This window comes from Lemur catta, chromosome 11, assembly GCF_020740605.2.
Source record: "Lemur catta isolate mLemCat1 chromosome 11, mLemCat1.pri, whole genome shotgun sequence".
In the NCBI taxonomy this organism is placed as follows: domain Eukaryota; kingdom Metazoa; phylum Chordata; class Mammalia; order Primates; family Lemuridae; genus Lemur; species Lemur catta.
The window spans coordinates 87,427,156-87,440,619 of record NC_059138.1 but is presented as its reverse complement, the minus strand read 5'-3'; the positions used below and the strand labels follow the sequence as shown (position 1 = coordinate 87,440,619).

Below are 13,464 nucleotides of genomic sequence, written 5' to 3'. Positions count from 1 at the left end.
CTAACTACTTTCATTTGAAAGTGTTTCGTCTTGACTGGGAAAACATTTGTGGCAATTGAGAAATTTTCTGAACCCAAATTTTGGACACATGGTTTGACACATGGACTGACAGGCGATCGATGTAACATTAGAACTGTCCTGGAAAACTCAGTTCATTGGCTTGTCACACAAACATACTTACTGTTAAAGGACATTTGGTGATATATTAATATTGAAAGAAAAAAAGATTTAGATGCTGCATATTTAAAGCCTGCTCCCCCAAATCACACATCTCCTTTTCTTCATTTTCTCACCACGCTCCCAGTATTTCCACGCCCTCCACCGGTTTAGATACACAGGAAGTGACAAAGATGTCTGCAGATTTAGAATACCTCTCCTGACCCTGCAGAGTCAATTTCTTTTTTCACGATTATCATCTTCATATTATAGAATAAAACATTTGCAATAGCCATGAAATTATTATGATACCTTATAGAATTTTAAAAGCATTTTTCAATGTTGTAATATAAATGTTCTTTATGTATTGTTCTTGTCTGTCCCCTGATTAAGGGTATTTATACTCTTACTAAAACTAGATCTAAAAGATCTTGTTTTAGGGAGGTTGTGGCCTATAAGTGATTAATTTTGCAATTTGCCTCCATGGAAAAAAACTCATGTTTTAAATTAAAAAAAGAATTATGGGTGGTAACAAATAGATCTGCCTTACCAATTGAAACATGATTTGGGGTGTTTCACACCTCTCCCCGGTGAAATTAATGGTATAATTTAGTTCTATAGCTATTTCATTTTATCTGTACATAAAATGAAAGATTATATATTATTTAAAATCACCCTCATATATGAGGTAGAAAGGATCTTTCCATAACTTGTTTCTGAGCTCCTCTTCGGTTTTCCTCCGGTGAGGACTCTCTGCAAGGCTGCAATCGCATACTGGCATCGCGTTAAGCAAGCTTTACATTCTTTCAGATGGCTTTGATGTCAGTATTTCTTTATGGAATTTTGCGCTTTTAGGAAATAGTGTTCCTTTTATCTTTGTGGGATACATCTAGAGCCATGGCATTGGTAGTGGCGGGGCAATAAGGAAAAGCTAGTTGAAAAATCATTTATGCCAAAGTTATCTATCTATATATAATTTCCGAGATACCACATTTCTTCTGTATATGGGTAGAGTAGATACTAATTAATCTGATTAATAGATTAATTAGATATTTATGTAAATTGTAAAGCTCTCAGGTGCAGGCTCCATCTTGTGAATAGCTTTCTCCCTTTCCAACGTCTGCTGAATAAGTACAAAAAGAGAATTGAATGATTGAATTAATAAGTGTTTACATACGTATAACACCAAATTCTAAAGATGAAAGATGCCCCCTATATCAGAGGTGCTGTCCAAAGAGTTAGAATAAGAGTATGGTGCATGATTTGGATAATCTTTATATTCTGATTTCATAAATAAATAATAGCCACCTTGGAATCTATTACTTTTCAGACACTGAAATGTGTACTGAATTTTACATATTCCTCAAATTCTATATTACTTACACATTTCATCCCATCTTGGTAAATATGCCTTTTGGACAATATTATAAGGCTAAATTTCTAGAACATATAGTCCCTGACTGACAACAGATACACAGCAGCAAGGGGTGCTGGCATTGTCAATAATTCCTGCTAGAAGAATGTTTTATTTTAGAGTGCAGGGAACACAAATAATGCACCATCCATCCAAACTGGTATAATGACCCACAAGGCATATCTTCATATGAAATTCACTTTGTCTTACTTTTCTCACATTTCCCCCTTGTTTTTTTTTTTTTTTTTCTTTTTGTTTTTCAAAGGCTGGTCATGTGAAGCAGTGGGAGTGGAGAAGGAACAAAGCAATCTGTAACTGGTTGTGATCAATTAGTTGTAAACACCACAGCATTCAGACCAACTTCCCCGTTGTTTTAACATATTGAAAAAAGCAATGTGACATTTAAATAGTGGAGTCTCTTTAGCTCTTCTTTTCCCAGTGAAGAAAAACACTTTCATTTATGACACATTTCAGACAACATGGATAACAAGGTTAGAAAAATAGCAAATGGCCATTATGATTGGGTTTATTTCAAATGTAATGAAGAGGTTAGGCTGTCTTTGGAGCCTGCAACTGTTTCTCTGACAACACTGTTTTCTGAGATATGTTTTTACTGAATGCTAAAAGAAACTGGATATTTATTTTGACACAAATCAGTGTGCCTTTGGGGTGTCATGTTTCTGCCCACGAGGATTGCTACGGATAAAGGAGAAGTACCATGTTGCCCTTGGCCCCTAACAAGCACCATCACTCTCTGCAGCTTCTTATTTAGTGTGGACCCTGTGGACAATCACATGTGAAGGAACTTGAACATGATCCAGAAAAGAGAAAAGCACGAAAAAACCAATATCAACGTTAAAACAAAAAAAGAGGTTTGTCTGCAAAGCAAGTAATACCTGGCTTTAACAAAAGTCGTGAGATCATCTATATATTTTTTTTTCCTTTGTGAAGGAGAACTGTCGCTAGACTAAACAAAACAAAACAGTACAGAACTCGGGTATTCAAACCAACGTAACGTGTCCTTCTTCCCTTTCTCCTGTTTTCGTCACCACATTCTATACACGCAGTGGGGGTTGAAGCCTCATCCTTCAGGCTACATTAGTCAAGAAGGTTTCCTTCTCGGACATGCACACAAGTGTGTGGTTCTTGTGTGGTGCGTATCACTAGGGGTGCTCCCCTCCTAGACTCCTCTGAACTCAGGTTGAGCCCACACTGCCCACAACCACTGGGATGTAGTGCGGTGCATCAGCAGCAGGTGTTTTTCTTGCAGTTGTTAATTGTTGGAAGTGTCATATTTGCACCATATGTCTAGGCTAGTTCCAGCTGAGGGGACTGATGCCACATGTGATTCATGAGTTGAATGTATAAAAATTTCAGTTTTGCCACTGCTGTCCTTTGGATGGAGAGTATGCACAGGGAAAAGTGGAGAGGGAGGAAAACAAAGACTTGATCAGCTCCTAGTTCTGGATTTGGTTGTTGGAAATTATAAAAAATGGTGGCTCTGCTCAGAAGACATGGGCGTATAAAAGCTTGGAATGCTTAGTGCTCAAATTTCCCCTTAAATGATAGAAATGGAAGTAAACATTTATTACCATTTGGTCAAGTGTAGCGTAACTTGCATTCATATTTCATTGTTAATAATGGAGGTATGTGGAGATATACACAGACCTTTAGACAGCTGTTATTTTTAATATTGCATACAGGCTAGCAGTTCATTGAAAACAGAGGAGAGAAGCCTGAAGGTTAGATCTTAGAAGAAGGCAGTTCTTCATGCACAGCTTTTGTCAATCCTGATTTGGTTTGAAAATAAAAATCATGGAATACCAAAATCAAAGGAGAGTTGATTAAGGGAAAGGGAAGGGTGGATCATCCCAGGAAGGGTGATGTCACTGGCCAGGAAAATGCCAGGCGAGGTTCCATGTCCTCACTCAAGTCCAAAGGTGCTGGTTTCTTCTACTGCTGTTAACAGCTTTTCATACAACATGGAGTATGAGGGATACGGTGGAAGATCCAGTCGGTTGAAGCATGTGTGCGCCCTGAATGGGGGAGAAAGATTGGTAAGAGTGTTAGCTTCAGTGATACAACTGGTTTTGTACATATCTGTGAGTTAGTCTGAAGTTGGGATCAAAGAGGAATCAAAAGTGAGCAGCACCAGGACTTAGGACCCCCATCAAACACTGCAAACTAAGAGCCATAGCCTTCCAGAATGAGCAGACCAGTTGGAAGAATGGAATGACTGGAAATGGGTGGTTTGCTTCTGTAAGCAAACTGCACTGCCCTAGAACTACTCTAGCAAACTGATGATAAATACTATGGTATCAGTCTGATTTTGTACTTGAGATACGAACTTTGATGTGGTTAGCAAAGGAGGCAGAATACAATTAGAGTTAAAGGATTATATTCCTAAGTCTTCTCATCTGGCTCTGATTTCTGAGCCTCTGTGAACCATATGTGTCTGTTTAGAGGAGCCCAGATGCCCTGGAATTCTGAGACCCAGTTCTCCATTCAAGTCAGATGTGCCCTGGAGACAAGTCTGACTTCCCTATCCCAGTAGAACATGCACAGCTAAAGCTTTTTTTTTTTTCCAAGAAAAGCTGCTCTTGAGACAGGTCTCCCTAGAGCCTGGAGTGTCGTCCTCGAGCCACTGCCCTGGCTTCTGCCTGACTCATCATGTGCTTCCTCTTGCAGACCCACGCTTGCCAGCATCTGCCTTCGACCAGGAACGTCTTCCCTGCCATGCTGCTCACACCCAGGTGGGCCTCCAGCAGGGAGTCCAAGAAGGCTGGCACACACGGATTCCCTCCTAGGGAGCCTCAGATCACCTGACTAGCTGCTCCCTGCCAGTTCTTTATTTTTTATGGAAACTTTCGTTGATGCTGAGTCCTGTACCAAAGTAGGGAGGAAGGGGGATGGGTGCAGCTGAAAGTTCATTTCATGCCTTTTTCTTCCTGGAAGGAGTGGTGTGTTGAAATGGTGTTTTGAGACACCAACTGGCATAGAAAAGGATGCTCTCAAATCAAATCACAAAACAAACACACAAAACTAAACTCCCTTCATTAGCATTTTATTTGGGATATTAAACTCTTATTTTACTTAAAATACTCCTACGGGACTTGTGTATTATTTATACCCTTGTTTTGAACTCTGTAAGTCAGAGTACCAGATCACTGCCTAGGCTGATGCAGCACTCAGGTTATGGGGGGAAATTACTTTCAGGGTGAGGAAGATGGGAAGGGGGGAGAGGGAAGGCGGACTTTCCTGTACACAGAGAATCTTGGGTGGCTGCTAGTGTTTTTGTCTGGCAAGAGCCCTCTCATTGCCCTTGGGGAACCATCCCTAACCCAACCTCCTTCTCCCGTCCCCTCGCCTCTCAAGCTCCAAGGTGGGCACGGCACAGCAGGGTGTCTGGTCTTAGACCTTAAAGACCTAACTTGGAAGAAATATAAAAATAGACAGATTAGCAGAGTTCTTATATTATTATCTAAGATTCAAAGAGGCCTATATTTACTTCAAAAGCAAATAACTGAAACATTCTACCTGAACATGAGTATTGGTTTGAGTGAAAGGGAACTCAGTAAATTGAGTAGGACGAAGATTAAAATGACTCTTCTCTATGTTTAGAAAGATGGAAACTAGAACATATGCTGGGCGGTGGCTAATCAAGTTAAGTGGGGCAGAACAATCCCGAGTGTGCTTTTGAAATGAGCTGAGTTAGCCAGGAGCAAGGTAAGGGCAGACATCATCTTGGTTTTCTTCTTCTGCCTTTTAACTGGCACTCATGAGTGGAAATATCACAGAAACAAAATCTCATATTTATAAATTAGTTGGAACCAAATTAATTCTGTAAAAGATAATTTCTGGGCATAACCAGAAAGAATTATCAAATAGCACCTAGTCTGGACGCCTACAGTTTCTTTACTAGTTGCTCTCACTGCATTTATCCACAGCTGTGGTTGACTCCCTTAGGTAAATTCTAGTTTGTCATTGGAATGAACAAACACAACTGAATCATGACTTGATCCGGCATTCCTGAGTGTTTGCCACCCTCCAGGTGTGGTTCTGACAGCACAGAGCACCCGCTCACCTCATTCCCTGGGCACCAAACCCCACGCTGCCAGGTGGTATGGGGCAAGCACAGCAAGCCCAAAACAGGGCCTGGAAGATTCTGTTCTGACCTCAGTCTAGCCACTTACCAGCTTTATGACCCTGGGAAAGTCAATTAATCTTTCTGAGCCTCAGTTTTCTCACTTGTAAAATGGGATAATAATACATGCCGTGTGCACCTCAGAGGGTTGTTGGGAGGATCAACACTAGAACACACCAAATGCCTTACGTAACCTGTGACTCACCATTTACACAATAAGATTCTCCTACTGATGCAACCATGATTGCAATGATGATTTTAGGAACCATGTCATACTTGTGGCAACTTAAGTCTCTGGCCGTTTCCGTGTGACCTACTGGCAAATGAGTCACTCTCATCTTGTACTCGTGCAATGGATGTTTTGAAATTCCGCAGGGATCTTTTCAATCATGCCAAATTCTGCTCTGTTGGTGTCAGACTAGCATTCCAGCATTTCGAGATAATTTTGGATTTGGATTGTGCCAATCACTGTATTGTGTACCCTTCTAAATTGTGTCATCTACACAGTTGATCTCCCTTTTTTTCAAGTTACTGAATAAAATGTTAACCAATACAATGCCAGAGAAAGAGTCACTCCTCTCCACTACAGACCACGTTAAGGTCGGCACAAAATAAACAAAAGGCAGCCACTTGTGAAGCCAATTACGTAAGTCAAGTCTTCCCTTCATGCCGGTCTTCTGCCACTGCCTAACTACAGCCTCGTTCTCTTCAGATGGGCCTTGCTCCCTTCCCCGCCGAATCTACTGTTTTTCAAGTCTTTCAATAACCTCTCGATCCCCAAACCCAGAAGCCCATGCTCTACCCCCAGCTGCTAGAGCTCCTGAAAGCATTTGACAGCTCTTCCTCTTGGATATCTCCCTCCCTTGGCTTCTCTTTGGTTTCTCAGTGGCTGCCATTTTCTCTCCCGAGCTCCCTGAGGGCTCCCTCGAGCCTCCTCTGCAGGTCTTTATCTTCTACAGAGCAGGGTTTCTCACCTTCACACTGTTGGCATTTTGAACCTGATAATGGTTGGTTGTGGGGGCTGCCCTGCGCATTGTAAGATGTTTAGCAGCATCCTTGCCCTCTACCCAGTAGATACCAGTAGCACCGCTTCTCTACAAACAAAGATGTCTCTAGACATTGCCAAATGTCCCCTTCCCCAACCCAACGTTGAAAACCATGGCTAGTGAGTAAGCCAGCTGCCACCTTAACAAGGCCTCCCACTCCACCCTGGGCCTGGGCTCTGCTTACATCTGCAGGGAAACATGTTCATACCAGAATTTTGTTTGCAACTTTTAGGCCGATGAGTTGCCCACGACCCATGGATCTGATGTCCTTGGCCCCTGCCCCCAATGTGAACTGCTGAGGCTTCCTCCTCTCCTTTATTCTACCTCCTCACTGTCCTGTGCTACGTCTATTCTGACCCATTCTCCATGCTCCTCTTTCCTTCCAAACCCTTCCTCTGTCCCCTCTTGAGCCCTTGTTCAAAGTAAGGAAACTCTCCCACCGCCTTAAGCTCTTTCCAGATGCGGCCTGTGTCCTTGCTCCCTTTTGCAGCCCTCCGGGGTGGAGACCACCCACAGTTCCACGTGCTGCAATGTGGACGAGCTTTCTTCCCACTGCCCCCGTCCATTCCAGATCATGACTTTGCAATCCTTGATCAAAAATTTATGTTCCTTTGAATCTCATGCCATTTAGATAATTTTTGAAAACTATAGGTTTTGCCTGGCATTTCACTTTAATGAAATAGGATAGAGTGAAAACAGATTGTGTTGCAGTTAATAAGGGTAAAGTGTTGTTCTGAACAATTTGTGTTTCAGATACACACACACACACACACACACACACACACACACACACAAATGAACACATATGCGTGTCCTGGATTGTGATGCAAGGGGTATTTCTTTTTATGGGCTATGGTTTAAAAACCTCCTTCTGACCCTCTCAACTTCTAGCTAACTGCATTATTAAAATCTCTGGCACTTGGCTTAAATCTTCCTTTCCATTTCTTGTCCTCTGTGCAGACTGTGTAGCAGCTACATCCACGTGGACGACTGGTTTCACACCCGAGCCCCCCAGTTCCTTGACCGAGGAGACTCCAGGGACTGTCCCACCTCTCATATACTTCAGCAGTGGTGGCAGATGAAGTTTCTTCACTAGGCACTACCAAATTATATCCTGGAAATTTAAGGAACCCTCAGAGTCCTTTTTCATAATCCTCACACATCTTTTAGAAGGCAAGGACTTGGACTGACATAAGGTTTTATTGAGCCTGGGCTGTGGCTGGGTTTTGCTGTGACACTATTTGGCACTCTCGTCTGTAAAGCCTTTCCTTTCTGTGGAGGGAAGAACAAGGAGCTTCTCAGGGCATTGGCCATGCGCACCGTGGGTCACAGTCCCTGGGAAGCCTGGGTCACCCCCGAGCCTGCTTGGTGCTCCTGCCAGCTCAGGGCTGCCTGCCACCTGCCGTGGCCTGGCCAGGTCTTCCTGAACTACAGTTCTTGGGAGTCAGAGGTTATTTCTTTGTCTCCACACGTAGATGACACTTCCTGGGTTCTTGCATCTTTAGACCCTGCGCAAGGGAGACTGGTCAGGGGTTATAACCCAGGGGGTCATGTTCACCGTCCTCTCACAGGCGTTTGCTTCTTGGGCCCTCCTGTCCTGGGACGAGGTCCCTGCTGCCCCCAGGGGCTTGCAGAGCAGTGGGCTTTTTAACGGTGACTTGGCCCAGATGTGAAGAACCTGTTCATAGGCCCGATGTCTGCCTTATAAGCTCACTGTGTGGGTTAATAGCATTAATGTGTCTTTCAAAGCTTCCAAAGCAAATATATAAATGATACTCAATCTCTGACCCCAGTTGACAAAAGCAGTGATTCTCATTTCCTAAAGAATCAAGCAGAGACTCCCCAGCGGGGTCTTTTCTTTGTGGTCCACCAAATTATCCTTCTCAGTCGGATCCCCTGTGATACCGCCCTGGACACACCCTCCTGCCTGCCTGGTGCTCCTTCCTGGACACATGCTGGCCGATTCCCATTCCCAGGCTGTGCTCCTGCTGCTGCTTCAGCCTGGAAATCTCCCTCTCCTGGAAATCTCCTTTAGCCTCCCAACGCTCACCTAAACTCCAGTTTCTCTGTGGCATTGTCTCCGAGCAACTCAGTCGGGCTTAACTCTCTGTTCCACATCCTCACAGCACATTGCTCTTAACCCCTGGTGCTATAGTCCGTCACTGTCAGGCTGCTCCCCCTGGACTGTGGCTCCTACGGGCAGGTACGGGCAGGTGTGAGGCCACATCCAGCCCCTCTCGAGCCGCGAGCCGTAGGGGTAGGCTACCAGCGAGTGATGACTCACTGCATTTCTCCAAAAGAAAAGCAGACTGTTGCCAAATAACTTTATTTTTGAAATCTATCATTAAACTAGACTAATGGAAATTCTGCCTTTTTAGTCTTATTTTCTTGCCAGATTTAATTCAGTAGGTTCAGCTGTTGGTGGGAACACCCAAAGGAGACAGACCCTGCGAGTTGAGGGTCTGCTGAGCTGAGTGAAGCCTGCACCAGGGCTTTCGGCCGCTGTCAACCAGCGGGGAAGGCCCACCAATGCCCACCGACACCGGGCGGCTGTGTGCAGGACGCTGCGAGCCTGGGGAAGCTAGATGAAAGCTGTAGTCCAGGAAATCCTTCCACAATGGGGATTTAGCAAAGGTATTTGGGTGGCCACGTAGAAATAGGGCTGAATGAAATGCAAATCTTCCTTTATAATTAGAATACATCGTATTAGAAGAAAATAATAGGGATCAATCTTTTCCTCTGCGCGTTGAAGCGTATTTATTACTATAGTCCCAACCCAGAAGTGTCTCTATAGTGCTCCTCGTTTCACTGATCAGGAACCTGCCACCCAACGTGGCATAGAAAGGACCCAGGAAGTGTTGAGGCTAAACTCACAGCGTGGGGAATTTATTCTGCAGAACTGCCTACAGCCCTGGTGTCTCTTTTTCCACATTTATTCCACAATAATCTCTTGATAAGCTCACTACGTAGCAGTCACTGTAGAGACCCAGAGGTACACATGGTCTCGTCTTCACACGTTTTACAACTTGGTAGGAGAAACGTGACACATGTGTAAGTATATAGCGTATGCACCAAGTGGCACGCCGCAGAAGCACAGCCTCCTCGGCCTGGAGGGGTTACTTTGGGCTTCCAGCATCTTCACACCAGTATCTTTGCCTCCCTCCTTCCCTGTGTTAGACATTTCTCTTTAAATTAAGTTGGGCTATGTACAGATTGCAAAGCTTCCCGCAACGGACACATGGACCAAGATATCACAGCCCAAGTACCATCAATCATGCAAACCTCTCTAAGAATATAAAATATGTCTCAGTTCAAGTCACAGAGACACTTCCCCTACACCTTTCACTAGTAATTCAAGTATCAATACTTTGGATGATGGGAAAGAATCCCATCCCGAGGGATGGTCACCCCAAGTCAAACAGCAAAGTCTACTTTGCCCCCTTCAGCGGGTTTCCCAAAGGTTGGCAGGAGCTCTGTACCTGGGGAGGGACGTGATCTTCCCCCATTTCTCTATGCAGAAACGCCGAAGCCCATTGCTCCCTCGGAGGGCCGCGAAGCCTTCGTAGGGCACACTGGATGTCCCCGTGACAAACTGAAGCAATCTCAGTCTCTGCTCGTTATTGAAGCGTTCCACCGCAGCCCAGAACCAGCGGATCACAAGGTGCCCATCGTGATAGCCTGAGTGGAGCAGGGGCGGGAGGAAGAGAGGGTGTGGGTGGGCGGGCGATGGAGGAGAGACAGAGCACACACATATCAGGACGGGAAGGGCTGAGCAGCTGCTTTTGGTCTCCTGGTTTCTCTAATGACGCCCTTTAGATAGGACTAAAACAATTTGTGTCACTAGGTCAAGTTTTAAAGCAATCAGATTTAGAAAATAGTCATTTTGTGAAGGACTTTATGTTCTGGGGGACGTCCTCAGAGATGTCTGCTTTCTGTTTAAACAACTGGGACTCCGCTTGACATATCCCTGCCTCACATAAATGTCAACAAGGAACAGCAAAGCTTGGTAGAGATGCAACCCTCTATGAATACAGTATTTCATCATGTTTTCTTTGCTCTCATGTCTTAGCTCTTGGCAGCCACATACCATGGGCGAGTCAAAGGCTTAAGAAGGGCTGGAGGGAAGCAGCAGGTGTGGTGCACAGGAGGTGCCCTGGGCTGAGACATGCTGGGCCCACGGGAGAAGCACTGGGTCCCTCTCACCGTAAGTTGGGGAGACCAAGCTTGGATCAATCAGTTAAGGTCAATGATTCTCCACTGACCGCCAATGCAAGAGGTACTAAAAGATGAGAGAAATCTACGTGGGCTGGGGCAGAAACAAAGAAAGCTTCAGGAAGGAAGGGGAAGGTACGTTCAGCATGCGAAGGGTTTGTGTAAGTGGAAGGAAGGAGGAGGACATTTCTGGAAGGAAAAATAAAGAATAACAAGAATGAGGAAAAAATATACAGGGAACAGTAAGCCACCAGCATAGAGAGGGTGTCTGGTGAAGATGGAAAGGAAACTTGCTGGGGGTGTTAGAGGCCTGAACAGCCAGGCAGAGGCATTTTGACTTGACACGTTAGGTCGGTGATTTTCTATGGGACCAGAGGGCCTGGAGGTCCCGCAGGGGCTTCTCAGGACTGAGTGTATTGGGGAGACAAGGAAAGCTGGGGTGGTGCCCCAAGCTCCCTCTCTCCGATGTCCTGATTGGGGTTTCTCTGCAATATTATACATGAAGGAAGAGTTTTAAGGCTAAAAAACCTTTGGGGAAAAAAATCTCTTCTCTAAGTAATAAGGAGCTTGTTTTGTGGGTAGGGAAGTGGCCCAATGAAAATAATTTTCCAGAAGACGAGTTTGGCAGCTGGCAAGGTGAATAGTTAGCAGGGGTTAGAAATCGGATTAGCAGAGAGCACGGGTAGAACCGTATGGTGACAACCCAGGATTGAGGCAATGAGGGATCCAATTCCATAGGAAGGAGAGACACTCCCCTGGCAGCGTGCAAGCTGCCCAGGGGCTGGTCCCTGTATGGAGTATCCCCTGTAAGCCTCTGCACCAAGTCAGGCCAGAGACTCCACCAGTGGGGATGACTGTCACCTGAAGGAAAGTTCAAGCTGGAAGTTGGAGAAATGCATGTACAAGTACCTGCTTTGTACTGCAGTAAGGCCAAGTTTTTTGTAGTCTTCAAAAAGTGATGAATTATATATACATACAACAGAATATTGTTCAACTATAAAAAGGAATGAAATAATGAAACAGGCTACACCGTGGGTGGACCTCAAAACAATATGCGAGGTCAAAGAAGCCAGACACAAAAGACCACGATTTGTGTGACTCTATGTATACAACACATCCCGCATAGGCCAGTCCATAGAGACGGGGCGCAGGCTGGCAGTTGCCAGAGGTTGGGGGAGGGGAGAATGGGGGTGAGAGCAGCTGCTTAATGGGCATAGGGTTTCCTTTTGGGGTGATGAGAATATTTTGGAACTAGCTGGAGGTAATGGTCACACAACATTGTGAATGTATTAAATGCCACTGAATCGTTCACTTTAAAATGGGCAATTTTATGTTACATCAATTTCACCTCAACCACAAAATTTAAAAAAAAGTGCTGGATTGTATTTGTGACAGTTGTGTCATCACGACTCCCGCTAGCTCACCTCCCCGGTACTCGGTGTTGTTCCGCCAGTCGTTCAGGTCGATTTCTGCAGTGCCGGCGATCACCAGCTCCAGCTCCCTGGCATCGAACACGGACACCAGCCTTGAGTCTACCACCTGAAATAGAGAGAGAGGCCCAGAAACGTTCTTTTTTTCAACATGCAATCATTTTTAAGTTCAAAAGTATTGCTACGGCCTGAATGTTTATATCCCTTCCATCCACCACATTTAGATGTTGAAATCTTCACTTCTGAGGTGGTGGCTTTAGGAAGTGGGGCCTTCGGGAGGTGATTTTGTCATAAGGGCCTCATCCTCACAGGACGAGTGCTTTTATTAAAGAGGCCCAAAAGAGACCCTTCGTCCTTTCCGGCGTGTGAGGGTACAGTGAGAAGGTGCCAACCAGAAAGTGGCCCTCACCAGATATCAAATCTACTGGTGCCTTGACCTCAGACGTGAAATTTCTGCTGCTTTTAAGCTACCCGGTTTATGGTATTTTGTTAGTAGCCTGAACAGACTAAGATAACCATCAACTTAAACATTTTTTTTTTTTTTTTGAGACAGAGTCTCACTTTGTTGCCCGGGCTAGAGTGAGTGCCGTGGCATCAGCCTAGCTCACAGCAACCTCAAACTCCTGGGCTTAAGCGATCCTACTGCCTCAGCCTCCCGAGTAGCTGGGACTACAGGCATGAGCCACCATGCCCAGCTAATTTTTTTGTATATATATTTTTAGTTGGCCAGATAATTTCTTTCTATTTTTAGTAGAGATGGGGTCTCACTCTTGCTGAGGCTGGTCTCGAACTCCTGACCTCGAGCGATCCACCCGCCTCGGCCTCCCAGAGCTAGGATTACAGGCGTGAGCCACCACGCCCGGCCAACTTAAACATTTTAAAACACAACCCTTCATGAGCTGGGAACAGAAAAAAGGTCCTGTGCTTTTTGTTACCTCTGATGTTCCCTATTGGAATGATTTTGTAAACAAACCTGACTTGGCTTTCTGAAGTCGCATTGAAGTTTCCAAGTAACATTCCATTTTAAAGGCAAAAAGTCCAGATCACTCTGAAGTGACTTAA

The 13,464-nt window shown here is 44.8% G+C and overlaps 1 protein-coding gene across 2 annotated transcripts in view; it reads right to left on the bottom strand.

The window, feature by feature from the left end:
• Positions 1-3,242: 3,242 nt before the first annotated feature.
• Positions 3,243-13,464, bottom strand: part of HECW1 (HECT, C2 and WW domain containing E3 ubiquitin protein ligase 1) — a 385,512-nt gene continuing 375,290 nt past the window's right edge. For both annotated transcript variants that reach the window (XM_045564487.1, XM_045564486.1), the window contains exons 26-28: positions 12,397-12,511; positions 10,240-10,438; positions 3,243-3,606 (exon numbers count right to left, since the gene is read on the bottom strand). In XM_045564487.1, coding sequence (XP_045420443.1) covers positions 3,495-3,606; positions 10,240-10,438; positions 12,397-12,511 — 426 coding nt within the window. In that variant the 3' untranslated portion in view covers positions 3,243-3,494. The remainder of the gene's footprint in view (positions 3,607-10,239; positions 10,439-12,396; positions 12,512-13,464) is intronic.